The sequence below is a fragment of the Eschscholzia californica genome, unplaced genomic scaffold (assembly GCF_041429995.1).
Source record: "Eschscholzia californica isolate CP2 unplaced genomic scaffold, dmEscCali1.0.p SCAF_2, whole genome shotgun sequence".
NCBI classification, from domain to species: domain Eukaryota; kingdom Viridiplantae; phylum Streptophyta; class Magnoliopsida; order Ranunculales; family Papaveraceae; genus Eschscholzia; species Eschscholzia californica.
Window position 1 is genome coordinate 43749098 of NW_028238309.1, and position 27276 is coordinate 43776373.

Genomic DNA, 27276 nt, shown 5'->3' on the forward strand with positions numbered 1-27276 from the left:
ATTTAATCCTATAATCATGTGATTAATGCTACACACCTATAATTCTTAATCAACCTTAGTGTTTGTTTTTCAAATGTAGCTTGTAATCTCTTAATTTTCTTTTTTCTAAATTGTGTTATTAAGTAAATAAAAAGTAGTTTAAATGTTAATTCAACTTTTCATTAGATTGTTTGGAGTTTCAATACCTTCGCTCAATTTGCAGAATTGAACATGAGAGCATTTACTCGATCTATTACAATATCTGATATCGGCTCAATAGGTTGCTCAATCTCCATCCTTTGAAGCTCCAAAACTGCAGTGTTCTCGACTAAACTCATCTGCCAAAGTCAAAAGCGTTAGGTGATGTGTTAAGAAATCAAAGTCCTTTTGTACATCATTTACATTGGATGCACAAAAATAAAACCCTACTTGGGATACTTTGCGATTGACAACATGATCTAAGGCTCCCAAACTTATGTCCTAGATGGATTGACAACATGATCTAAGGCTCCCAAACTTATGTCCTAGATGGTTTAATCTCTTAGGTTGAGACTGGTTTCGGATAACTTTTAGCATAAAAATGGCAGTTCACAAACCAATGATACTTAGTTGTAAACGATTCTCATTGATTAACAAATTGAAATTACAAGCTTAAATAGGAAGAGAGAAAGCAGAAAAATAACTAACCAACTACTTCCTAACAAACTAATAACCGAAAGTAACAACTTCTTAACAACCATAGGTTATGATCCCATACTTCTCTTCTTGATTCAGTACAACAAATGAATTTATAATACTTCTCATCTATTACCCCCCCCCCCCCCCCCCGGCTCCCTTCAAATTGACGGTGAGTGATAAACAAACAAACCTTCAATTTGGATTTGAGGTAATGAAATCTAGGACCAGGAAGAGACTTTGTTAGAATGTCAGCTGGCTGATCGATGGTGGATATGTAATGAAGGCCAAGTAATCGAGAGGCAACCAGCTCCCTAATAAAATGAAAGTGCAAGGCTAAGTGTTTAATTTTGGAATGAAAGACAGGATTAGAGGCCAAGGCAAGTGCTGAGATGTTATCACAGTACAAAAGAGGTTGAGTAGAAAGAGAACAATGAAGTTCCTTCAAAAGTGAGCAAATCCACACAACTTCTGCAGTTGAATGAGCAAGAGCTCGATATTCAACCTCAGTTGAAGACCTTGAGACTGTTGGCTGCTTCTTAGCAGACCAGCTGATTGGATTACCAACAAGGAAGATGATGAAACCACCCATTGATCGACTATAAATGGGACTTCCAGCTTAATCAGCATCAGCAAAAGCCTTGAGATCAAAAGAAGAAGACTTAGATATTCGAATACCATGATCAATGGTTCCCTTAAGGTATCTCAAAATTCTTTTTGGCTACATTGAAATGAATCCCAGTAGGTTTGTGCATAAATTGACCACTTGGCTCACAACAAAGTTGATATGGTCCAAGTTAGATACTGAAGAGCTCTCACAATACTCCTATAAGTAGTTGGATTAGTGAGCAGAGCACCATCATTTGGTAAGAGTCTAGTCTTAGCAGCTAGTGGGGTGGAACAAGGGTTGGCTCCTGACATATTAGTTTTGTCCAAGAGATCCAAAATGTATTTGGACTGAGTGAGATAAACACCATGAGGATCTCGAAGAGCTTCAAGTCCCAAAAAGTAATGTAATGGACCAAGATCCTTCACTGAAAACTTAGTGCTCAAAACAGTGATGAGTTGATGACATAAAGCAGAAGAAGAACCAGTCCCCAAGATATCATCAACATAAACAAGCATATAAGCCAATTGAAAACCATTATGATAGATGAAAAGAGATGAGTCAGCAGCAGACCTCTGAAAACCAAGACTTAGCAAAGAGTCCACCAATTCTTCATACCAAGCTCTTGGTGCTTGTTTCAACCCATAGAGGGATTTATGAAGCTTGCACACAAAGTCAGGCCTAGATGGATCTTGAAAACCAGTAGGTTGAGTCATATAAACTGTTTCCTTCAAACTCCCATGAAGAAATGCGTCTCAATCTCCTCTTCCTTTCTTTCCTTGGTGTCTTAGTATTTTCTTCCATTGTTTGAATATCATTGTGGAAGAATAGACCGATTCACTTTCTACAAAATCTAATGATATCATTATCTTATAAGGATAAGAGCACCTCCGACGTAAAACCCCAAAAAAAACACTATGAACTGTGTATATAAGGTTTTAATTGAGATCTGTAACTTCTTTGTCAAAAACATAAATGTTCTATTTTTCTTTTGTTTCTAATGCATATATTTAAAGTAATTTTATTTGCTTTGTGTAATAAAAAAATATTTAGTTATTTTTGAAGACGGTGAATAAGAGTCGACGTCTCCCAAAAAAAAATGTGATTAACATATAAAAAATACAAGAGTTGTTTTTGTGTTGTTATATTAAGATCCATTTAGGTAGAGACTATAAAGGTAAGATGCATGTAAGCCCATTTACTTTTGTTTAACATAAAGTTTAGAGGATACAAAAAGGCTAACAAGGCAGTCGAAAATAAGAATTTTTTGTAGGATGGGCCAGTGGATTTCTCTCCCGGAGATGGACGTTTCACCTTGGTCCTTCATCACTCACTTTCACTCATTGTCAGTTGTTTTCTCTCGTCTGAGTTTTTTTTTTTTTTGCAATCTCGACATGTTAAAAAACTAGAAAGAATAGAAATTAATAATGGCATCTACGGCTTATATCCCCTAGAGAACATCTAATGAAACTGAATAAAATATGTGATTATCAAGAGAAATAGGAGAACTTGATTTCCCTCTCTTAGGTGTGATTTTGGATACTTACCCAATCTTATACATGTTACTCTTCTTTCTTATCTAAAATCTCATTTGCCAGAATCATAATCAATTTAGTATTGGGTTATTTCCGAAATGGCCCCCAACTTTGGGACCAGCTTCTTGCCTAGCCCCCTACTTTATCAATAATTCTCGTATAACCCCCTTTTTCAGTTACCGTTAACTTTCCGTCACTCTCTCTCTTCCATCTCATTCCTCTCTCTGTCACATCATTGATCACGCCACATCATCGTTTTCCCCGGCAGATTTCGCCGGCCGACGACCTTTAATTTTTTTGTATTTCTCTCCTCTCTCTCTCTCTAAACAGAGACCTTGGTCCATTCATCACGAACATACCTTTGTCCGTTAATCACGAACAGACCTTGGTCCGTTCATCACGACCAGACAGGGTCTGTTCTTGATGAACAGGCCTGGGTCTTTTCGTGAAGAACATACCAAGTTTGTTCATCACGAACAGACCCCAAGGTCTGTCGTGTCTGTTCGTGAACTCCGGCGAAGGATTCTCCCTTCGCCGGAGTGTTTACAGAGAGAGAGAGAGAGGAGTGAATTAATTTTTTATTTTTAGAGAGAGAGTGAAGAGACAGAAAAAAAAAATTTAAAGGTCGTCGGCTGGAAATTTGGCCGCCCGGCACCCCTGCCGGAGAAGACGATGATGTGACGTGATCAATGATGTGGCAGAGAGAGGTGATGAGATGGAGGACAGAGAGTAACCGAAAGTTAACGGTAACTGAAAAAGGGAGTCATACGGGAATTATTGATAAAGTAGGGGGCTAGGCAAGAAGCTGATCACAAAGTTAGGGGCCATTTGAGAAATAACCCTTTAGTATTAGTAGTTTTAGAGTTGATTCCCAATGAACAATACTTTAATTCAAATTAGTACAATGATTTGAATGATTGATGCATTTCCATTTCTCTTGTAATTGACTTTTTCTCTTTTCCTTGATTTTGACTTTAGTTTTGTGTTGGTTTTCCCCAAATTAAACTATTATCTTATGTTTTCTTTAGTTACAAGTTACTTGCATCAAGTGAAGAATGCCATCCCTTTTGTTTCTTGGAGTAGAAATGTTGCTTCAAATATAAAGAAAAGTAATAGGTGATATAGTTGTCTTAACAACATCTATGAATATATTTTTTTGTTTTTCTGTTGACAAGGAAAACAAATCGAAAATGATATCAAGTACTTCTGTAGGTAAGTATGTTCAGCCATAGGTATTTGAATAGATACAAAGAAGTAAATGACACCAACGATATAGTCAAGAGAAAAAGTCAAAATCATGGAAAAGAGAAAAAAAAATTATCTGATGTTCTCTTCATATCGATGTAGATATATCTTACATTGGAAGAGGTCAATGCTTGATCATGCCCGTGGTACAACTCGACGTTAGAATATTTATCCAAGGAAATGAAGAACATCGACGACATATGAAACATCAATATTTAACTAATCGATTACCATCTATCACTACAAAAAATAGGCTTATCAGGGCACACGCTTTTCAAGTTGGTCCCTAATAAGTCAATAATATGGACTTTTTATTATTGTTTTTTTTTATAAAAACCAAAATTCCATTCATAGCAAGGATATCAATCCAGGACATTACATGGTTAAGAGATTAACTCCTCTCTTCAAACAACATAGGAGTTACATAAGTGAAATACAAAACTCTTAAATGTAAAGTACCTTATGAAGAGAAAGAACTTTGAAGACATAAACTACAACAAAAGACCCTAAAGGTCATAAAATAAGAAGATCCTCGAGATCACGAATGAAAAGATCCTATAGATATAAACGAACTAAAACATAAGAAGAAATTATAAACCAAATAGAGAAGTGGAAATCGTGTGACTAGAGATTGATGATGGAATAAGATGTTGTTCTCTTGAATTAATTGATGTTGTTATTCCTCTCTTGATTCTCTTGAGCGAAGATAAATCCCTCATTCTTTTCATCTTCATTTAAAAATCAAATCGAACTTGTTGTATGATTTCCGTCTTTCTTTCTTTTTGTAAGACATCTTCGATTTGATGAAATTGAAGAAGCCCATGAAGAACGAAGAACCATCATCATACCATTTGACTTTTTATTATTGTTAGTCCCTAATAATGTGTTATTAAGAAAAAAATTATTTCCTTTTTGACCCCCTACTTTGTGACCAACTTCCTTTTTGGCCCCTTATTTTCATAAATTCAAATTTGACCCCCTATGTTCAAGTAAATGCCATAACTACCCTTCTTAATTTCAAAATAAAAAAAAAAGAGATATTTCCACCTCACCTATTTTCAAGTAAATGGCATAACTACCCTGAAAGTTTTCTCTTTTTTTTTTTAAATAATATTTTTAATATTTTTTTGATAGTTTTATTTTGAAATTAAGAAGGGTAGTTGTGACATTTACTTGAAAATAGAGGACCAAATTTGAATTTATTAAAAATAGGGGGCCAAGAAGAAAGCTGGTCACAAAGTAAGGGGCCAAAAAGAAAATAACACGAAAAAACAGATTAAATCTTTAAGTATAGACGCGGGAAACTATTGCGCCAACACTTTGCGCTAAAATTCTTTTCTAAAAATTACGTTTGTGTCCCACATTATTTCCCCACGTCTAACCCTAACAGTTAGATAGAGAGAGAGCCTGTTTTGGAATCGAAATTATAGATCGATCCGGTGAGTGATGCGGAGCAACGGAGAAGAAAGAGTTACTTGTTTTCTATTTAGTTAGTACAATAAAGTTATGTTTCTTTGTTGGTCTTTAGGGCCTGTTTTGTTGGTCTTTAGGACCTATTGTTATTTTCGTTTTATTCAGAACCGAGTGTATGATCATAGACCACTATTAGGAGTTTCTTCATCAACTTACAACTCTCTCTACCGATGTACCGGAATCAGAGGCGCTAACCAGAGATTTGCACGCCACGGTTGACGGCGAGAAGAGAAGAATGTGAAAGAAGTATCGGTTGTAAAACTACCCTTAGATGGTTAGTGGCGGCTGCACCAGAAGTAGCCATCCAGTTAGATCAGGCAGCTCTCGACGCTCCCCAAGTGGGCATAACTTGTCTTGTTAGTCCGTTGGTTGTGTCTTTGTTATTTTAAACTTTATGATGTAATTTTCATTAGCCTTTCACCCTTTCAATGAAGTTTGATTTTCAAAAAAAAAAAAAGATACAGAGAGAACGCGAGAGAGAAAACGAGAGAACAGCTGCGAGAGAGAAAGCGCAAGAGAGGGAAATCAGGAGTCGGGTGAAAGAGATAACAGAGATCAGTCAAGAGGAACAGTTTCTGCTCAAACAAGGGAAATCAGGTCTTTCTCTCTCTACCTATGTTTTCTTTTTTAATTTTCCTGAGATAGGTTTCAAAGAACAGTGATGAACTTCATATTGTGTATTGAAATTGATGAATTTTTGTGATTTGGGTTTAGATAATTTTGACAAATTTCATGACCTAAATTTACTCAATTGATTTTGTTTATGTTTACTTGAGAAAATATGAAATTGAAACCCTAATATTTGCATTCTCACTGATAAAAAAAATTATGTTTAGGTCTGATTAGGGCACTCTAGGTTTGGAGATTCAATGATTCTTCTGTAGTAGTATAATCTTGTTTTCCATTGAAGGTAAATAGGATGATTTGTAGTTCTACCTAATTCAGTATAAAGAAGACCAGGGTTAGATGGTTCACCTAATTGGGTCCCCTTTCTTGTTCATTTGGTAACTCTTACTTGTTCTTTCCATTCGGAAAAATGACGACTTGGGTGTCGTTACTCCTAAGTCCGTTATCGACCAAGTTGTAAAGCTATAATCTACGGAAAATACAGTTATGATAATTGGTGCACGTGGAAGAACCTTTATAACGTTGTTGGTTATATTGGAAAATTTTGGTCCTAAACTTTTAATAGTTGTTTCAACTTTCAGATTTTTCTTTTAACCGTCGGTTGACATCTTTATGTCACTTTAGCTTTCAAGATATTTCAATCCTGCATTCCGGGACGTGTTAAACTTTGTTGGACTACCTGTGGCATTTCATTATCGTGTATGACCTTTGCGTATCATAGTTTATTTTAAAGTCATTTAGATTATAAATGAGTCTAACATGCATACACTGAAACGGATACATCGTAATGAGATTCTTAATCATATTACCCGTGCTCCATAACTATGTAAAAAGAGACATTAGTGATGTGTGTCGAATACATCATGAACTTTTGGAGAGTTCTGGTTGAACTTGGTTTGTATTATATTATACTTTCGTTTTTTATGAACAGAAACAAGTTGCACTTGCTTATCTAGTTTCCCGCTAGAGTGTTGCTTTTTTATTTAAACAAGAACTCTTATCAGAAGTAGGTTTTTTGTCTCATTCATGGAGGGGTATTATTGTATAAACCACAAGTAGATGATGAACTTCCAGGAAGACCCAGACACAGATTCAAGTTTAGATTTTAAAGAGAACTAATAGGTGATTGATAAGCAGAGTAATCATTCAAAAACCCATGTCTCTGTTGGTTTTTTGGAGATATATTAGATATTTCTTCTTCTTTTGTTGGTTTTATGCAGTTCTTGATCACTTTCTGAAAGTAGTATCTTTTTTTGGGCTTGTCGGTTAGGCGCATCAGTTTGTTTTGACAATAATAATATATTCGTAGCGATCTTCGTAAGGTGAATCTCTTTTTGGCAGATTATATTAAGTGAGTTAATGGTATTCTATTGATTATTTAAGGAAGCTGAATTTATTTTAATGTTTTGTCATAGATCCATTAGCTAGGAATATTGGACAATCATTGCCAAAAATAAAATGTTGATATTACAAAGTTGTTGAACTAGTTACTAGTATGTAAGGAGCACTTGTAATTTATTGTTTTATATTGATTAACATGCATATATAGTCGCTTACTAACACACTGAAGGAAATCCTATGAAGCTTCAAAGCTTCAAAATTAGATACGTGTATAAACTATTGCATTGCTAATTTATGATGATCGAGGAGAGATTGATTCCACCTACATGCTATAAATATTGCAACGAGGACTTGTTTTTATGAGGAGTCATCTATATGTTTAAAATGTCGCAAATTAGTAAATACATATGAAAACTGTTAAAAGCTTCTAGAAATAATGATGCAAATGTTCAGACTTTCTTCGTAGTTCTAATTGTTGTATATAGCTTTACTTTCGACTATTGTTCTTGAAGTTATGTTATTATACCCATTGTAGTTGTTTGTTGAACTACTTGATTTTCTGTTGGTGAACTACTGTTTTTGAAGTTATGTTATTATACCCATTGTATATAGCTTTATTTTCGACATTCCTTTAACTTGATTGTTCTGAGTTACTTCTACTTGATTTTCTGTTGGTGAATTTTTGTTTTGTTTAAAGTTTTTTCAGAAGTTACCATAACCAGATATTAAATCACGTTATGGAGAAGGTGCACGACTGTTGCTTCTCCTTAATGACAATGCCGGATCTCAAGACTGTTCTCATCTCCATTATTGTCATCCTTGTGCTTCGTATTTTTTATGTTTTACACCAAAATGGCAAGCCTCGTCAAACCATGCCTCCAAAACCTTTGAGCACCCTCATTGTCCTAGGTTCAGGTAATTCGTGATTTATAGTCATTTTATTTTATTAATTTCTTGTTTTTTTTATCTTAAACCATAACTAATATGATCCTCATATGACCTTATAATGTTGAAGGAGGTCATACTGCAGAAATGCTCAATCTCATCCGCGTGCTTCAAATGGACAGGTTTACTCCACGATTCTATGTCGCAGCTTCTACTGATAATATGAGTCTTCAAAAAGCTGAGGCACTGGAAGCCTCTGTGGTTGATCAGGTATGTCTTACATATTAGTTTTTCATCTTGGAACTGCCATTCTTTATTAAGTAAGTTTGTCTACGGAGTGAAGTTTCGATTTCCTAGTTCTTGTCAATGATTGAAGAAATAAAATGGACTTATCTTCCGCATCTTCATCCGTGCTATGGTAGGTTGGGTATTGTAGAGTCTTAGACATCCTCATTATTGGTCAGAAACAACTTCAACTTCTATAATCTACTGTAACTGATGTATATAAACGTAGAAGATATGCACGGCAAAAAACTACAAACACTAAAAACAAAATAAAAATGTATAAGATTTTTCTGGACTTACAGTTAAACATGCATAATTGACTTCTAATTTTCTGTAGGTTACCTAGTTCCAACTAATGGTAGTGAAAAAAAAATCATTGTTAAAACTGTTTCTTCCTTTATAGTCCTGACTTACAACAATTATGATTATGATGCTCCACAGATAAATTGAATTTTCAATTTTTCCGAAACTGATATCTATAGAAATATCCTTTGTTAAAGCGGTTTGAAAATGCAGACATGTGCTGAGAAGGTAAAAGAGGCAGCTCAGTTCATGCAAATTTATCGAAGTCGCGAAGTAGGTCAATCATATGTGACATCCGTTGGGACAACGTTGATTGCTTTGGTTCATGCTCTGTTCCTAATGATAAAAATCAGGCCTCAAGTGGTATGCTGTCTATCCTAATTCCTATCATTTTGTTTTCTTTGAATATAACTGCGTAATCATGATCAAAGTTAATTCAGAATTTTCGGATTATTGAACTAGTGAGGCTATTCTTTCAGATCATATGCAATGGCCCTGGGACTTGTTTTCCTCTTTGTGTAATCGCAGCCCTTTTTAAGGTTGAAATATTTATTTTTTTCTTTTATTAGAGCTTCAAATTTCTTAAGATGTAAATACGGAAACAAATATTTAGAGAAAATTAATCAAAGGGAAATATTGTTGAATATTCGGCTATTTGTTACAGGTATTGGGGATTAGATGGTCATCCATTTTTTATGTTGAGAGTATTGCAAGAGTGAGGAGGCTCTCTTTAAGTGGATTGCTTCTTTACAAACTCCATCTTGCTGATCTCATATTTGTGCAATGGCCTCAATTGCAAAGACAATATCCCCGAACTCACTACGTTGGATGTCTCATGTAGAATTCTATTGTCTGATACTGGTACATATCTAAACTCCATCACGATCTTTTAGCAACATATTTTTGTGATCACACCTTTTGTGCAATAGAGTTTCCCTTTCTGTTTCTTGAGTAGCCGGATGTATACGCATATGCGTATGTACCAATATTTACACACACACACACACATGTTCACACACATTTATCGTCGTATATTTAGGTGAACGTGCTGAACAAAAACTGGCACACACTCCCCAAACTAAGATGTCATCAGACTTCAGCATTAAGGTGACTTGGAGTCTTGGACTACTATAAACTTGATAGAAGCAAGTTCAGAGATCTTGTCTAACTTCCCATTTCATGAAGACTTGCTTTGGATTGGACCACCGAATCCTTTTTGAGCCGTAAAGTAAAAGTATCTCGACATGGATTTTAGTATTTCATTCTTTACTTGACTTGATGTATAATTATAGTTTTAACTTGGTTTTGGGAACTAGACATATGCTTATGGATCTATATCTTGGCATCTAGAGGAATTAGCAGGTTTTAGTTATCTTCGCGTTTCAAGCGACTAGAATGATTATTTTATTTTTTTTGTAATTCTATAAGTGTTATCCAGTTGCGAACAATTTCCGGTAATATATTTAATATGTAATATGTTATGTCTAGGCTTACAGGCAACCAAGAGCACAAGCATTGCAATGTGCAAGCCTGCAAGGTAAGGCATGAAGATGAGGAAAATTTCCCCTTTTTGATCTACCAAAATTTCAAAATTAGAAGGAATAAGAATCAAGTTAGCTTTTTTTAAATAGGGCAAATGAGATTTATGATCACAGAAATCTAACTTCTTTTGTTGAAACAGGTCGTATATCAACAAGTTCGTTTTCGTCTGAACATGTCCAAGTCTGTTTGAAACGCTTCGCTGTCTTCAAAGGTTTAATCATCTTGTTATTTCTGGTCGACATCCTAAAGATGGTATCATGGAGTAAGGCGCTCCTCGAAGATCCCCTGAGATGAAGAGTATTTTTTTTTTTTTACTCTAATTAGTTTAACTTCATTTATTTAAATGAAGAATACAGGACATAAAGCACTGAAAGAAATCAAGAGTAATTTCATGTTCAAAAGCTTATAAACAGATTTTCTTTTGGTATTAAATTTTTACAATGTCCTCTCAACCCATTTGTGTTATTAACATTTTCTCATTATCAATAAACTTAACATTTCTTAGATTATCTTCGTTTTGTGTTCTTATTCTTATAAATAGAGCCCCAAAATACCAAAATATCAAGTTATCAGCAGCAGTTGGTTGCCCTGTTGGTAGGATATACGAGTATTGAGTTTGAGTGTTCAAGCTAGGGCGAATTCGTGGGACCAAAACTGAAAAAGAAACAGCAGCAGTCTGCTATCTTAATTGAAACTGCCAGGCATTAGAAACTAAAGTTCTAATTCTATTAAAATTTCAATTATTTAAGGACAAGTAGAGCTACAATTTTTCAGGGTATACATCAATAAGAGACGAAAGGGTACACAAAACCAGACATCTTAAAAGTAATCACTTCTAAGCTGTGATTAGAAGAACATCGATCAAGATATAGATGTATCACAAACTTCAGTAGCAGCATTTACTTTCGCTTTTAACTTATAATCATCAAGATAATTCTGATAAAGATAAGTCGACAAGCCCCAAATAGCCATCAACATTGATATCACTTTCACCCCATCCATCTTATCATGAAAAGTTATAACAGCAACACATGGAATAAGGGGCAATGATAATGTACTAATAACGTTGGAGAAGAGCGAAGAAACTACAAAAATCAACCCAACCACACCGACGGAACAAATCTGCCAAGCAATAGCAGTCCAAGCTAAAGTCATCACATAAGAAACTTTACCCATTTTATACCCTTCCATTTCTGCACTCAAGCTACTCCATTCTCCACTGGCGAAAAGGCCCACGATGCAAACAACAGTGGCAACAAGAGATGTATAGATTTGCATATCCAAGACGACTGCAAATGTTTCCCGTTTTAGAATCTTTTCAAAGGAAAACTGCATTAAACAGAGCAATACAGAGTATGTAGCTGATGCACTGAGAGTGGAGAAGAACCCCAGAATGTACTTCCCTTTAGATGCTCCTGTGGATTCCGATGATTCAGAGCCAACTGCTAAGAGAGAGGCGGATAATGAGAGAACAACAACAGAATTAAGAATTAAAACGGTAAACTTTTGTCGATTGATGAAGAAGGAGAAAACTGCATTGAAAGCTAGTTGAGTTGCACAGAGAAGAGAATAGGTAGACACAGGGAGGTATAAGAGCCCAACTGAATACATCATATTATTGGCAGCTACCAATAGACCAAGGACAATATAGATTAGAGAGAGTGTGAAGATCGACGGTTTCACGCTAGTCGGAGTTGACGGCTCCGGGGATGACTGAAAGAGAAATAATGGGATGTAAAGAATTGGAAACGCCACAGTTTGAACAAGTGTAGCCATCCATTTGCTCTTTCCACCTTTTTCGTAGTAAAGTCTTCCTAAAAGAGTGGCGACAGTTTGACCGACAAGAAGAAAGACGATGTTGAGTGCCACTAAGAACCACCATTGCCATCGTTTCAGTCCAAGGTAAGGCGACTTGTCAGTGACTGTTGCATCTATGCTAGAGCTTGGTTCTTGAGATTCTTGTAGCGGAAAAAACAAACAAAGAAAGAAAAAGCACAATTAGTCTTTGCGACACGAGTAACTATATAGTTCACAGAAATCATTATCGTATTATCATACACCTGATGAAAGTGAGAATCTACACCAATATCATAACACATTGACACAATCAATCAATAGCGAATCTAACAATTGTTCATCTAACCCTTTATACCTAACTATCTCAAGTGCTCGACTCTCCTTACTCCTTAAAATATGAGTATGGTGCCAAGTAACATAACCACTAGTACATGTTCTTCGAGCTTCAGTAACTTTAAAATAAGTTCATACGACAAGTTCGTTAACCTATTCGAGAATACCATTTGGTATGTTCAACGACAATTTCAAGTAAACAAAGAAACATAGACTAAAGATGTCATGAAATGAAAAAAAACAACTAGTACTCTCTATTAAGAAATGCATAAAATTCATATATCAACTTACTTAAAACTAAAATTCGAACATATATGAGATTTTATAACTGTGGTAACATTCTAAAAGATAGGTTTTTGGGGTTGTGATTAATGAAAACCCATCCCTCCTAATAATTTTCTAAAAACCCATTTCCAATAAATTATTCACTTCATCTCTGATTGTTAAAACCCTATAAACAAATTAGGATTCTTAATCTGTTCAATGAGACCATTCACCAAAATTCGTTTCAAATTGGGGCTCAATTCAAGATCCTCATTATACATTATTGGGTTTTGTCATAACAAAAGAGAACTTAATTTTCAATTTGATATAATATGAATAAGTAATGAAAAAGATTAAGAAAATAGAAGAGAACAAGAAAGTTTGAGAGAGAGAGAAAACCTAGCATCCGGGCTTGTAGTGAGGGAAGAATCTGTGCCATTCAAAATCAGAAGGAGAGAAGAAAGAAGCCTCCTTTTTTTTTTTGTGAATCTCCCATGATCTAGCGGAGTTGATTATTGGGTCCTTATATTGACCCAAACGCCTATTTTTTTTTTTTTTTTTTTGTTAAGATATGTAATATAAAGGGATATTTTGCAAAAGGGACAAAGTAATGTTCCAAGTGGTGAATTTGGAGCACAAAATTGAAATTTTTTGAGTTTGGAGCATTGACTAACTTTGACTTAATTTTCCATCCAAAGATAACAAAAACTAACTTTTTAACTTAACTTTCCATCCAAAGTTAACGGAGGCTAACAGATGTTACTGTCAATTTTTCATTACTGTTAGATTCTAGCATCGACGACGCACATTATTTTACATCAAATGGTCGGAATTAACTCATAGTTTATGACCAAAACATTTTCTTCTGTAGAAGAAGTCCACTTTTGAACCAATGCAAACTCCATTATTTTTATATAAACTTTTATAAACTACTTAAGTTTAGTACAAAACACTAAAAAAATTACATGATTCATCCATATGTAGCATTCATCAATTCATTAACATGAACATAACCTTCATTCAAAAATATTGAAATATTTATGGGTTAATTCCGTTTTGGCCCCCGATTTGTGACCAACTGGCCGTTTTGGCCCCCAATTGTGTCCGGCAGTTCGTTTTGGCCCCAAAAATTTCCTAATTGGCCCCAAATTCTTTTCAATCTACCAATTCTAACCCCATGGCATTTCTGTAATTTATTTATTTATTTTTTCCTTATCCACCTCATCAAACAATTACACCCTCACCTCTGTCCACCTCACCTCTGTCCACCTCACCCATCTTCTCCGGCGAAAACTTGCCGGCCGGAATAAAAAAATTCCGGCCGGAATAAAAAAATTCCGGCCGGCCAACTTTACAAAAAAAAAAAAAAAACTCCCTTTCTCTCTCTTCTTCTTTCTCTCTCTTCTTCTTTCTCTTTCTCCTCTTCTTCTTCTTTCTCTCTCTTCCTCTTCTTCTTCTCTCTCTCTCTCTTCCTTTCTCTCTACTACTGTCCGGCGAAGGGGAGGATCCCCTTCGCCGGACGTCTGGTTTCCAGACCTTCACGGTCTGGAAACCAGACTTGAAGGCCTGGAAACCAGACCGTGAAGGTCTGGTTTCCAGACCTTCGTCTGGATCTGGAGTATTCCAGATCCAGACGAGTCTGGACTTTTCCAGATTCGTCTGGATCTGGAATACTCCAGATCCAGACGAGGGTCTGGAAACCAGACCTTCACGGTCTGGTTTCCAGGCCTTCAAGTCTGGTTTCCAGACCGTGAAGGTCTGGAAACCAGACGTCCGACGAAGGGGATCCTCCCCTTCGCCGGACAGTAGGTAGAGAGAGAGGAAGAGGGAGAGAGAGAAGAAGAAGAGGAAGAGAGAGAGAAAGAAGAAGAAGAGGAGAAGGAGAAAGAAGAAGAGAGAGAAAGAAGAAGAAGAGAAGAAAGAAGAAGAAAGAGAAAGAAGAGGAGAGAGAAAGAAGAAGGAAATTTTTTTTTTTTTTTTTTATGTTGAAGGTGACCGGCCGGAATTTTTATTCCGGCCGGTCACCATCCGCCGGAGAAGAAAGGTGAGGTGGAGAGGAGGTGGTGTGATGGAGGAGAGATAAGGTGAAGTGGAGGAAAAAAGATAGGTGATGTGGCTTTTGTATGTTTATTATTTTTTTCAGAAATATTTCCGTTTTGGCCCCCGAGGATAATTTGGTAAAAAATTTGGTCCTTGGGGCCAAAACGAACTGCCGGACACAATTGGGGGCCAAAACGGCCAGTTGGTCACAAATCGGGGGCCAAAACGGAATTAACCCAATATTTATATAATGTTCCCAACACTTTGTTCACATTCATCCATTAAGGAATTTAGTTTTGTCAAAAAATTACAACTGTAAACTCTTAAATCAAAGTAACTTAGCTCGTCCGAAAAATAACAATCTTTAAATCAACTAGGTATCTTTACATTATCCAAAATATCAAAAAATATAAGAGTTACTAATCTAGTTCAATCATCGATCATAACAATTTTTCTCAACAAGTCAGGGTTGCATCCACCTTAATTACTAATTTTGGGGTCACTTCTTAATGAATTGATGGAGTTTGCATTGGTTTAAAAGTGGACTTCTTCTACAGAAGAAAAAGTTTTGGTTGTAAACTATGAGTTAATTCCGACCATTTGATGCAAAATAATGTGAGTCGTCGATGCTAGAACTAACAGTAATGAAAAATTGACAGTAACATCCGTTAGTCTCCGTTAACTTTGGATGGAAAGTTAAGTTAAAAAGTTAGTTTTTGTTATCTTTGGATGGAAAATTAAGTCAAAGTTAGTCAATGCTCCAAACTCAAAAAATTTCAAATTTGTGCTCCAAACTCATCACTTGGAACATTACTTTGCCTTTTTTGCAAAATATCCCTAATATAAATTATAGAGTAAGAGTGCCATTACAATGCATAGTAACTAGAAAATGAGGAACATTATTCCAAGTCTTAGATGTATCCTTCCTTCGAGCCCATTTTGCCAATTTGTTCGCTTGTGTATTGCATGTTCTCTTCGTATGGATGAAGTTGACACTTTCGAATCGGTTCCTGCTCTCTTTGATTTTCCGGATATGTATCATCGATTGCCATTGTATTTTGTACCTTGGGGTTTTCAAGTGCTTAACAAGATTGATGTTGTCGCTTTCAATAATTATCCTATGGTGATGATTTTCTTCAGCCCAGTATAATGCTTGAAGGATTGCAATAGCTTCGCTCTCTTCACTGGTTCTTGCTCTGGTTATAGAAACATTTGCTGCAATAAATTTTGAAGTCTCATTATGAGCAATGAGACTAATGCCGATTCTAGAATTAATATTAGTAAAGGAAGCATCTACATTAATTTTAATATAAGATGGTGGTGGTGGATGCCATTTGTCATTCGGACTGATAGATAGTTTTGGGGCATTTTTGCTAATTTTTGGAAATGCTAGAATCATTTTTATAATTGTACTATAAGAGTTGATTATGTGCTGAAAACAATGGTCACATTGGGCTTTCCAAATATGCCATAGAATAGTTGAAAAGTGAATATCGTTTGCCGTGGAGCACAATTGATTCTCGTCCTGCCAGGAGAAAATCTAGTCCGTTATAGATGAGATATTAGTCGACACTATATTAAAGTAAAACCAAACATTTTTTGCCATAGGGCAATGAAGAAGGGCATGCTCTATGGTTTTTATTTCTGGACAATTAGGGCAAATTAAATTATTATCTATGTATTTACCTATTCTGTCTCTAACCGGCAAGGCCTTAGTACCTATTTTCCATAAGAAAAACTTGATTCTGGGGATCGTGGGAAGGGACCATATATAGTTCCAATTGTAAGGTGAAATTGGTTGCAGAGTGGTCGGAATATTGTTAACACTCAGATGCTGGTACATAGATTTTATCGTGAAGTTGCCTGCTTCAGTTAGAGTCCATTTCATTTGGTCCATACCTTCATTAGAAAGAGGTATGGCTTTAATAAGATTTTAAGTAGGTTCATCAAAGTTGGCGTTTAGTCTATCGTTATTCCATTGATTATTGGATATCAGTTACGCCACTTTAGTGAGATTAGAGTTATTAATGTTAGGGACAAGATTATTAAGGTCTGGGATCCAGTTATCAGACCAAATGTTAATATGGTCCCCCGTATGCACTTCCCACTTGATAAAGCTATCTATATTGTCATAATGTTTTTTAAGAACCTTCCAGTTCCACGAATGGTGAGCCTTGGCAGGACCCGGAGTGGGAGAGTTCGAGAAGTATTTAGCTTTAAGGAATTGAACCCATATTGCATTCGGTTCAGATTTTAGTCTCCAGGCAAGTTTACTGAGAAGGGCAGTGTTGTCAAGTTGAGGAAGGTGAATACCCAAACCTTCCAATTTTCTTGGGAGACAGATATATGACCAGGATTTGGTACATATATTTTTGGATTTTCCCCACCAGAAGGACTTCTGGGAAGTCGCTATGCGTTTGCTAACGCCTTTGGGGTTGGCGAAGCATTGCATCTGATATCGGGGAACGGCCGCAGCAACAGCTGAGATAACAACTGTTCGACCAGCTTGGGACAGGAAGTTATGACTCCATTTGGAGAGCTTGCTATTGATTTGATCTATTAGTTAAAAACTTTGGTTTTCTGAGCTCCAATGAAGAGCTGAGCTCCCAGATACTTTTCCGACGCGAAAGCATATTTGACTTTCATGGTCCGCATGATGGGCCGTTTAAATTTGGGGTGAGAATTTTTTTAATAGAAGATATTCGATTTAGTATAGTTTATCATCTGACCAGTAGTTAAGCAGAATGAATTAAGGATCTGTTTGAGGTTATGAATATTATCGATAGTGTTTTTGTCAAAAATGATACAATCATCTGTGAAAAGGAGATGGGAGATGGTGAGGTTTGGGTCATTCGTTGGGAAGCCCAGGAAGTGGTCCGAACTAGAGGTCGAAAGAAGAAGACGGCTAAGCCCCTCCATGGCTTAAGTGAAGAGAAAAGGTGACAGGGGATCACCTTGTCTAATGCCTCTGGATGTGTAGAATTTTGGCCCAGGGTGGCCATTAATAAGAACCGACATGGAGGAAGTGGATAGACATTGATGGATCATATTACACCAGTGATCAGAGAATCCTAGATTTTTCATCACGTCGATCAAGAAAGGCCATTCAATCCTATCGAAAGCTTTGGACATGTCTAATTTGAGTCCGAAGTAACCAGATACCCCTTTCATCTTTTTGAAAGAGTGGATGATTTCTTGGCCAATAATAATATTGTCAGAGATTTGCCGACCTGGAACGTAAGCGGCTTGGAATGGAGATATAATGGGATTGAGATGGTGTTTGAGTCAGTCAGCGAGGATTTTCGTGATAATCTTGTAAGTGGTATTGAGAAGACTAATCGGTCGGTAATCAGCGGGAGTTTGTGGCATAGGGGTTTTAGGGATTAGACATATGTGAGTATGGTTAGTTTCTGGGGGTAACATTGTAGTTTGAAAGAACGTCTGAACTAGATTATAGATGTCTTGGTTGATGGTATCCCAATTAGCTTGAAAGAAAAAAGGTGGAAAGCCATCCGGCCCTGGAGCTGCATCTTTTTTTAACAACTGGATGGCGAGGTCAATCTCAGCTTTATCCGGGGTAGCTGATAGCTCGGAGTTCTGTGATAGGGAGATAATTGGATGAAAGAGGTTTAGAATGTTAGGATCTGGGGTCGGATTAGAAGTGGTAGTAATGTTGCTGAGGTAAGAAAAAAAGATGTTATGAATGACAGTCGTATCTTCTTGCCATTCTCCATTATTGTCTTTGATAGCCATAATTTGATTGATGCGGTTACGTTGGATGGCTTGAGAATGGAAAATTTTGGTATTTTTATCTCCCAGGGTAATAAAGTTATTCCTCGATTTTTCTTTCCAGAGGCTTTCTTGTAAACGATATAGATCCTCCAATCGAGATTGGAGGTGGGGAAAGTTATTACTTTGATGCTTGTTTTGAAGAGAGGAGATAGTATTATTAATTTGTTGTTCAATGTTTTCAAAGACCTCTTTGTTCCATTTGGTAAGGTGTTTGCTATGGGAGGAGAGTCGATATTGGATATTATTAGGGTTGGAGTTGGGGTTAAGGCTATTGAGAGTCCACATATTGGCAATGAATTCATGACAGTCTGGGTGGGACATCCAAGTACGGATGAATTTAAAGGGTTTGGGATGAGAGCGATCTATCTCAGAAGTGTTGAGAAGAATAGGGTTATAGTCTGACCCTACAGTGTCTAGGTGGGTGAGGCCAGAGTTAGGGTAAAGTTGAAGCCATTGATTATTCGCCAGGGCTCTATCAAGTCTCTCCGGAATGAGGTTACCTGAGAACTGGCCATTGTTCCAGGTGTAAGGGTTGCCCTGGTATCCTAGATCTAGGAGTCCTAGCTTATTAATATAATTGAGTATTTTAGGTATGTTTGAGGTAGACGTGGAGGTGCCTCCAGATTTTTCTTTTGAGTCTAGAATACTATTAAGATCCTCTATAACTAGCCAGGGCACATCTGGTGGGGGTTGGGTTTTTAGGAGGTGTTTCCATGGGTTAAGCTTGTTATTATGGTATGGGCAACCATAGAAGCCGGATATCATTATTTTAGTGGACATGTTGGGGTCACTCACCATAGCTAGGATGGTATTATAGGTAGAATTGGTGATGGTTAGGTTGATGTGGTGCTTCCAGAAGAGGGCTAGGCCCCCTGCTTTTTTATGAGGATCTACAAAGTAATTAGTGTAGTGTTTAGCAATGGGGATGTGTTTTTCAATTTAAACGATTTATTCTTAGTGTCAAAGAAGAAGATTATGTCTGGTTGTTTGTGATTTATGAGATTAAGTAAATATTTCCTAGTGTTAAAAGGAGACGTGCCTCTGATGTTCCAGCTAAGGATGGAGAGGTTAGGTAACATTTGTTGTGTGGAGGCCATATCTAAGGGCACCACAGAAATATTAGAGTTAGGTCTATTAAGGGGAAGGGAAACAACCTACTATAGTCTAAAGGCACACCCGCACAGAAAGGTCTAACCGAAAATAGTAAGCCTAAGGTCGGGGGGTACCTGCAAAGAAACGAAGAATAAGGGCATCCTATCCAAACCAGTGGAGTGAAAGAACTAGGGAGTGAGGGCCAATACTAAGGGGGAGCAAAATGGGGTCAGTAAGTACGGAAGAAGAGAAAACCTTAGAAACTTAAAAAAAAGAACTACAAACGTAACTTAGTCTATATATGCACTGCTAAAAATAAAAGCTACAATATAGTAGCCAAAAGCAACCAAACAGAGGTGGGGAGTTTAGCTACTCACTCGACCACCTATATCATCTTACACAAAATGCATAAGAAGAAAGCTTACATGGATCTTCCCGACAACTGGCAAAAAAAAAATAAAAAAATACAAAAACGTATTCTCTAACTCCCTCCTCCGGAATATAGACCGCTTAAAAATGAACTTTACTCGACCAAACATATATTCAACTAGTAAATTAAAATGACTTTGACGAAAGATGAATCGACTTATGATCTTTTGCAGACCACTAGTGAATATGAAAATTCAACTGTAAATTAAAGTGTCTTTAACAAGAGATGAAGCAATTTAGGTTTTTGTGTGTACCACTATTCAATACGAAAGTGAGGACGAAAAAAAGTGAAAAAGATTAGGAGGCCATTACATTTAAACATAACTACACAAAAGGAAAACTAGAAAGTAGTAGAAACAAAAAAATCAAAGACGAAAACGGACGTCCACCGTGCGGTCAACAAAACTAGTTTTTTTTCTTTTTGTTGAGAATCAAAACTAGTTTTTAACAAATTGTTATTCACTTGGTTGGCCCCTATGATTGATAGTGTGGACATAAACTCTAAAATTCTGGAAGTTCCAAGTTCGATTCTTAGAGGAAGTGGAATCCATTGTTACTGAATTTGGGTTATTAAAGGTATAAATAATGTAATAAGTTTATCTGATTTTAGGCATCTTTCATGTTGTTGGATTTTAGGTCTCTTTTATTATTAGTTTAACTTAGACCGTTATCATGCTTATCACGATGCCTTGTAACGACTAACGTAGATCGTATAAGATTTCTCAAAAAAAAAAAAAAACAAATTGTTAACCAAGAAAAGAATTCTCTTTGCTCATACTTTTTAGGTCAGTTATTGGACCTCTCTCTTGTTCGAAGGAGCTCTTACTCTGCTTAATTTTGGTTATCTTTCTAAAAATGAGATAATCTCTCTCATGCCGTTTGGAACGGGAAGAGGAAGTAAAAGGAAGGAATAGTAAATGATAATGTTAAGGTATCTCACTAGGCCAAGCCCAACCGACACATCAGGCGAATCCCAACCGACCTCATGCATAAGCATGCAAGGCCCAACCGACTCATGCAAGCTCAACCGACTCATGCAAGCCTAAAACGGCTAGGGTTTGATATTAAGGAAGTTATGATTTTATGTAATAATCATGTATAAGGAAGTTTCCCAATTTTCCTAGATTACTGCTGTAACTTAAATGGAAAACTATAAATACCCATGTAAACCGATGAATAAAATACACAAAGAATTCTTCTCATATATCTCTCTTTCTCCCTCCCACGTTTTTTTTTCTCTCTCACTCTCTCTCTATGTGTTCAGTTAAGCTTCATTATTCAAGAGGTGATTTACCTCTTCACATGGTATAAGAGCCAATTCAATATTTTTTTTCTTCTGAATATCAATTTCTTTCATTATGACTACTGATATTGATTTTGGAGATTATACTCCTCGTTCTCCACCTAATCCGGTGTTTGATGTTCATCACTCTGATTCACCAACTACGATTCTAATTACTCCATTATTAATTGGAGATAACTATGCCTCTTGGTCAAGAGCTATGAAGATGGCTCTTCGAGCTAGAGATAAGTTAGGGTTTGTGGATGGTTCTATTCCCAACCCCACCTTTCCATCTCAATTACACTCATGGGGAAGGTGTAATGATGTTGTCAGTAGTTAGATAGTCAACTCTATTATTCCGGACATTCAGTCTTCCGTTTTATATGATTATAATGCCGCCGAAAATTTATCAATTCATAGGTTCTTTCAAACCAATGCTCCGAAAATTTATCAATTAAAACGAGCTATTTCTTCCTTCAAACAAGAAGGACGTGATGTTTCTTCATACTTCAGCCAACTTAAGTCCCTTCAAGATGAGTTACAGTCTCTTTTGGTTGTGATCCATGTATTTGTGGCCAAGGGAAGTCCACTACTTGATCGTTCTAATGAAGAACGTGCCATGAAATTTCTTCAAGGACTTCACGATATTCGGCAATTCGAAGTTAAGTTTTGTTAATGGATCATTTTCCTTCGGTTTTAAAAAGTCACTCACTTGTCAAGCAAGAGGAAATCCAACAAATCATCATGGCCTGTACTTCAAATCCACCAGAGGCCGCCGCCCTTGCAACGTCCAACAATGATCAACGACCCTTTCGCATGGAGAAACCAAACGCTCAACGTCCTAAACGAGCACACCCCTTTTGTGATTATTGTCAACAACACTGCCATGTTAGGGCATCATGCTATCAACTCCATGGATACCCAAACCGGTCAGGTCCGGGTAATCGGCCACCACGGCCAAATCGCCCAACCGGATCTCTCGCTGCCAACGTGGTTGATCCAACCGAACCCACTTCAGGTGTGCCCCTAGCCACCTCGTTATCTCAAGAACAATATCAAGGTCTTCTTTCCCTCCTTGACCTACAACGTAATTCTGCAGGCACCTCCAACCCTTTTCGAGGCCTCAACGACGCAGGTATTAAATTCGTCTCCTCCCCTTGGGTTATTGATTCTGGCGCCGCCAAGCACATATGTTGCTCCTTATCTCGTTTCTCTCATTATATTAATGCCCCACCACAATGTTTTGTCCGTCTACCGGATGGTACACGTATTCAAGTACGTCATATTAAAACGATTGTTTTCATTAATAATTTAATCGTCAAGAATGTTTTACATATTCCAGAATTTAAAATCAATTTATTTTCTGTCTCCTAAATCACCAATTCTCTTCGATGTTTAGTAACATTTGATTTCGCTTCTTGTGTCTTTCAGGATCCATTGATGAAAACGAGGATTGGACTTGGTGATCTTCATGAAGGGCTCTACTTTCTTCACACGGATCTTAGGATTTGTTCTTTTTCAGTTTCTAGTATTAATCTTAATAGTAGTAGTTATCTGATGTATGGCATTGGCGCCTAGCCTAAGACATCCTTCTTTTTCCGCTTTTAAGTATTTAATTTCAAAAACTCCATGTATGAAGTTTATCTCTTTGAATAAAAATCCGTGTGAAATTTGTCCGTTATCAAAATTTTCACGTTTACCTTTTTCATTGAGTACTTCTTCCTCTTCTCGTTCTTTTGAACTTATACATGCCGATCTATGGGGTCCTTTTTCCATCCCCTCTCACTCAGGTTGTCGTTATTTTCTTACATTGGTGGACGATTTTAGTCGTTACACTTGGATATTTCTCATGTCAAATTAATCAGATACTTTCAAACATATCAAGGATTTTTCTCGTTATGTATCTACTCAATTCCATTCGTCCATCTCAAATCTACACTCCGGACAAGGAACAATTCCTCTTCCCAAAATTCAATCCATTCGATCTGACAATGCTACGAAATTTATGAACCATACCATACAATCTTGGTTCCGTAAAAAGGCATTCTTCATCAAACTAGTCGCCCTCATACTCTACAACATAATGGAATCGTCGAACGAATACATCGATACATTCTCGAAGTCGCTCGTTCTCTCCGTCTCCAAGCCCATCTTTCTCTCCCCTTTTGGGGTGAGTGTGCCCTTATGGCAGTTTATTTGATAAATCAATTACCAACACAAATTTTAAAAGGACTTTCTCCTCATGAAAAATTATTAGGATCTACCCCAAAAGTTGATCATCTTCAGGTTTTTGGATGTCTATGTTTTACTAGACGACCATTAGTTAAAACAAAGTTAGATTCCCGTGCTTCTCCGGGAATTTTTGTTGGTTATCCTCACAATCAAAAAGGTTATCGAGTCTTTGATCTCACTGCTCGTAAAATAATCACTTCTCATGATGTTCAATTCCACGAGGATAAGTTTCCGATGATGACTAAGCATCCGGCTCCTCCGTTTTCTCTATCCCATCCGATGGTGTCCATTCCAGACGATGGAACCTTCATCTTTCCCAACGTCTCATCTCTCTCTCCAGGCACCTCTCCTCCTTCCAGTTCCTGTCCAATCTCGAACAGCCCAACCGATGTGCCTATCGGCGCACCCACAAGGGACGGCGTCATTCCTCCTGCCGCTACAGCCACCTCGGGACAGATTCCCCCTATTTCCGCTACGAGCACCTCCGGTCATAATCCAGCTCGGTCGCCAAGCTCCTCTTATTCCTCCATCAACCCCACATCCGTTCATCTTCAGGCTCTGTCATTGCATCAACCGGTTCAACATCTCCGGCCTCAACGTGTCCGCCGCTCACCGACTCATCTAGACGACTATGTTTGTCATTCCTACCCGACTTCTACCGTTGCATACCCGCTTACTGAGTATCTCAATTTTCAGCAGTTTTCAGACTCTCACCAAGTCTTTCTCAACCCTGTAATCACTACAGTGGAGCCTACTTCATTCTCTCAGGCTGTTAATGAAGGAGTTGAAGGAGATGTCCTTCGACCAAGGTGACAATGCGAACAATTTGTCGGATAGGACAATTGATGTGGAAGATCATCAAGTCCGATTGATTTAGGGATCGTAGAGTTGTAGCTAGAGACCAACTACGATCGTCGAATTACGAAGTAATTCGCGGCTAACTTCGATCGGATCCTACAACGGGTTACACATAAGAGTGACAAATTGATCTAGGATATGACTAGTGGGAGTGAGATATAATCATGGGAGTGTCCCATAAACATATCTCATAGGCCTAAAAAGGAATTAGGCAAAGATAGTACAAAAAGGCCAAAAACAGGGTTTTTGGGCCTAGACCGGTTCGGGTACTTCTAGGACTCGGATTGGGCTGAATTTTGGAGGGTTAGTTGCTGATATAATAAACATTATATCTGCCAATTTTCGTGGTGTTTGGACACCTCCTCCTTGGGGAATTGAGAATATACCAATAGTTGCTATTTTCGACTATTTCCCTAAATCTTATTCTAAAGGGTGTTTTAGGAAACCTAAAAGGAGGTGGATTCTTATTAGGGTTCTATATAAACACTCTTAGGGCAGAGAATAAGGTGTGGAATTTCTCTCTAAGCTTTCTTACTCTACCACATCAAGTAGAGAGGAGAAAGTGAGCTAATTCCCATTAACTATCTATCTAGTCAAGAAGAAAGGAGTTCTTCTTTTCAACCACCATTGGTGTGCTAGCTATACAACAAGGTGGGAGATCAAATTGATTGCTCGTGTCCCAAGTAGAGGAGCTACACTTGAAGCTCTTGGTCTTCTTCAATCAATTCAACTAGTTCGAGGGAAAAGCGATTAAGGTAATCTACTATCTCCATTAGATTAATTACTAGTTTTGCATGTGATCCTGGGAATACTAGTGTAGACATTAGATGTCATATTTCCGCTATAAACACTAGTAGAAGGGTGTAAAACCCTACAGTGGCGTCAGAGCCTCTTGCTATTAACTAGTTTTTGCTAAGAATCGAACTAATTTATATGCTTGATAGTTTGAAAATTGAGTTTATAAAAGTATTTTAAAAGGTGTTTTTAAAAAGGTATTTTTAACTCATAATTTGATGGGATTCAATAAATTTTCAAATTGAGAATCACATTGATGATTAAAAGTGTTTTAAAAGTCTCAATTTGATTGAATTTCAAACTAATCCATGCTTGATTAAATTGATAGTTATGTTTAAAAAGATTTTAAAACATAAAATTTGATTAATTTTGAATTGGATTCAAAGATTTTTCAAAATTGATTTCAAAATTGTTCTTTGAAAAATTTCAAAAACCTAGATTTTGATCCAAAATTGGTTTGATTAAGAGTTGTTTTTAAGTTTTGGAAACTTTTGAAAAACAAAATTTTGGAATTTTAGAATTTTAGAAGTGTTCTAAAAAGAGTAGTTTTGACTTTAGGAAGCTCTCAAAACAAATTTGGAAAAATTTAAAAGTTTCTAAAAGTTTTAAAATTTTTTTAGAAGTGTTCTAAAAGGAATTTCAAAAAATTTAAGAAAAGTTTTAAAAATTGGAAAATAGCAACTTAGAGTTGCATAAGAAAAAAAAAAAAAAAATTTCTTTCTTTTTGGAAACTAGGGTTTTGAAAAACCCTAGTGTCCGGCCAGGAAGCTTCCTGGCCGGACCAGAAGCTCCTGGATGCGTCCTCTGGACGCGTCCAGAGCAGCTGCTGAGACGCGTCTTGAAGACGCGACCAGCAGCTGCGACAGAAGCTTCTGGACGCGTCTTTGAGACGCGTCCAGAGCAGCTACTAAGAACGCGTCTTGAAGACGCGACCAGCAGCTGCGAAGGAGCTTCCTGGACGCGTCTAGGACGCGTCTAGGACGCGTCCAGAGCACTCGACCAGACGCGTCTTGGAGACGCGTCTGGGAGGTTCTGGGTGTCTCGGACTAGTCCGAGACACCTAGTGCTGGTCCGGTCCAGTACCAGACACGTCTAGGACGCGTCTGGTACATGGACTAGCGTCCTGGCTCCGGCCAGGACGAGACCAGGCCTTGATAGGCCTCGGCCAGGACATGCCGGCCCTATGGGCCGTGCTATGTCCGGACCTTGTCCGAGCCCTTTTTGGGCTTGGGTCGGGACTTGTCTATGACTTGTCCCGGGCTTTTTCGAGGCTTTTCGGACCACGAAAAGGGACCATCATTCGAGTGGGAGTTTTTGCCAAAATTTTTTCCAATTCCAACCAAATAATTCCAAAATCAATCCGGGCCATCCAATAGCCCAAAACGGATTTCTCTTTAAATTGATTTATGAAATCATTAAGAATCGAACCAATATTTTTTCCGAAATTGACCCGGGCTTTCTCGAGCCCAAAACGGAGTTTTTCTTAAAGATGAGTTTAGAAATCATAAAAGATAAAACCGGAAAGCACCATTAGTAGAATTCTTCGAATTTAGACTTAAGGTCCGTAATGTGACATGTGATGTCAACAAAAGTATCTCCCAAGATAATCATGCATATATAATTCTTAGCCTTGATATATTATATGATTGCATGTGATGTGAATGCGGGAAACTAGTATGGCCATAGATTTATTTCTTTATTCTTGTTTTAAGCACGGATGGGTGCATGCTTTGTAATTAATCTTAATTTCAAGTTTATACGATCTGCGAATCGTTAGAGTCTTGTAATTAGAGTTTAGGGTCTATGAGTCCATTGAAGAAACTCGAGGATGAAATCCAAAGGCGAGTGGGAGAAATCAATGGAGG

General features: G+C 37.3%; 3 protein-coding genes across 14 annotated transcripts; 1 reads left to right on the forward strand and 2 right to left on the reverse strand.

Moving 5' to 3' along the window:
• The first annotated feature begins 5887 nt into the window (after nt 1-5887).
• LOC147558169 (uncharacterized) lies at nt 5888-11001 on the forward strand. 11 transcript variants are annotated; one of them, XR_015234282.1, is made up of 8 exons: nt 5888-6111; nt 8180-8397; nt 8498-8637; nt 9169-9318; nt 9435-9494; nt 9620-9816; nt 10444-10492; nt 10637-11001. XR_015234282.1 is itself a non-coding variant. In XM_086659711.1 (7 exons), the coding sequence occupies exons 2-6, from the start codon at nt 8220-8222 to the stop codon at nt 9794-9796; spliced, it is 705 nt and encodes a 234-aa protein (XP_086515837.1). In that variant the 5' UTR covers nt 5888-6111; nt 8189-8219; the 3' UTR covers nt 9797-9816; nt 10637-11001. The 11 variants fall into 11 exon arrangements, 3 of the variants coding, with proteins under 3 accessions (XP_086515837.1, XP_086515835.1, XP_086515836.1); XR_015234278.1 differs by having other exon boundaries at nt 8189-8397; XR_015234281.1 differs by having other exon boundaries at nt 8189-8397; nt 10444-10483.
• A 200-nt stretch (nt 11002-11201) lies between these two features.
• On the reverse strand, nt 11202-13437 carry LOC147558170 (putative purine permease 11). Of its 2 annotated transcripts, none has more exons than XM_086659707.1 (2): nt 13291-13437; nt 11202-12455 (listed from the first exon to the last, which is right to left on the reverse strand). In XM_086659707.1, the coding sequence occupies exons 1-2, from the start codon at nt 13328-13330 to the stop codon at nt 11359-11361; spliced, it is 1137 nt and encodes a 378-aa protein (XP_086515833.1). In that variant the 5' UTR covers nt 13331-13437; the 3' UTR covers nt 11202-11358. The 2 variants fall into 2 exon arrangements, with proteins under 2 accessions (XP_086515833.1, XP_086515834.1); XM_086659708.1 differs by having other exon boundaries at nt 11202-12780; nt 12919-13385.
• Nucleotides 13438-15778: 2341 nt separating this feature from the next.
• Nucleotides 15779-16330, reverse strand: LOC147558171 (uncharacterized). The gene has a single exon (XM_086658990.1). It carries the CDS (start codon nt 16328-16330, stop codon nt 15779-15781), a length of 552 nt encoding a protein of 183 aa, XP_086515116.1.
• Nucleotides 16331-27276: the final 10946 nt, after the last annotated feature.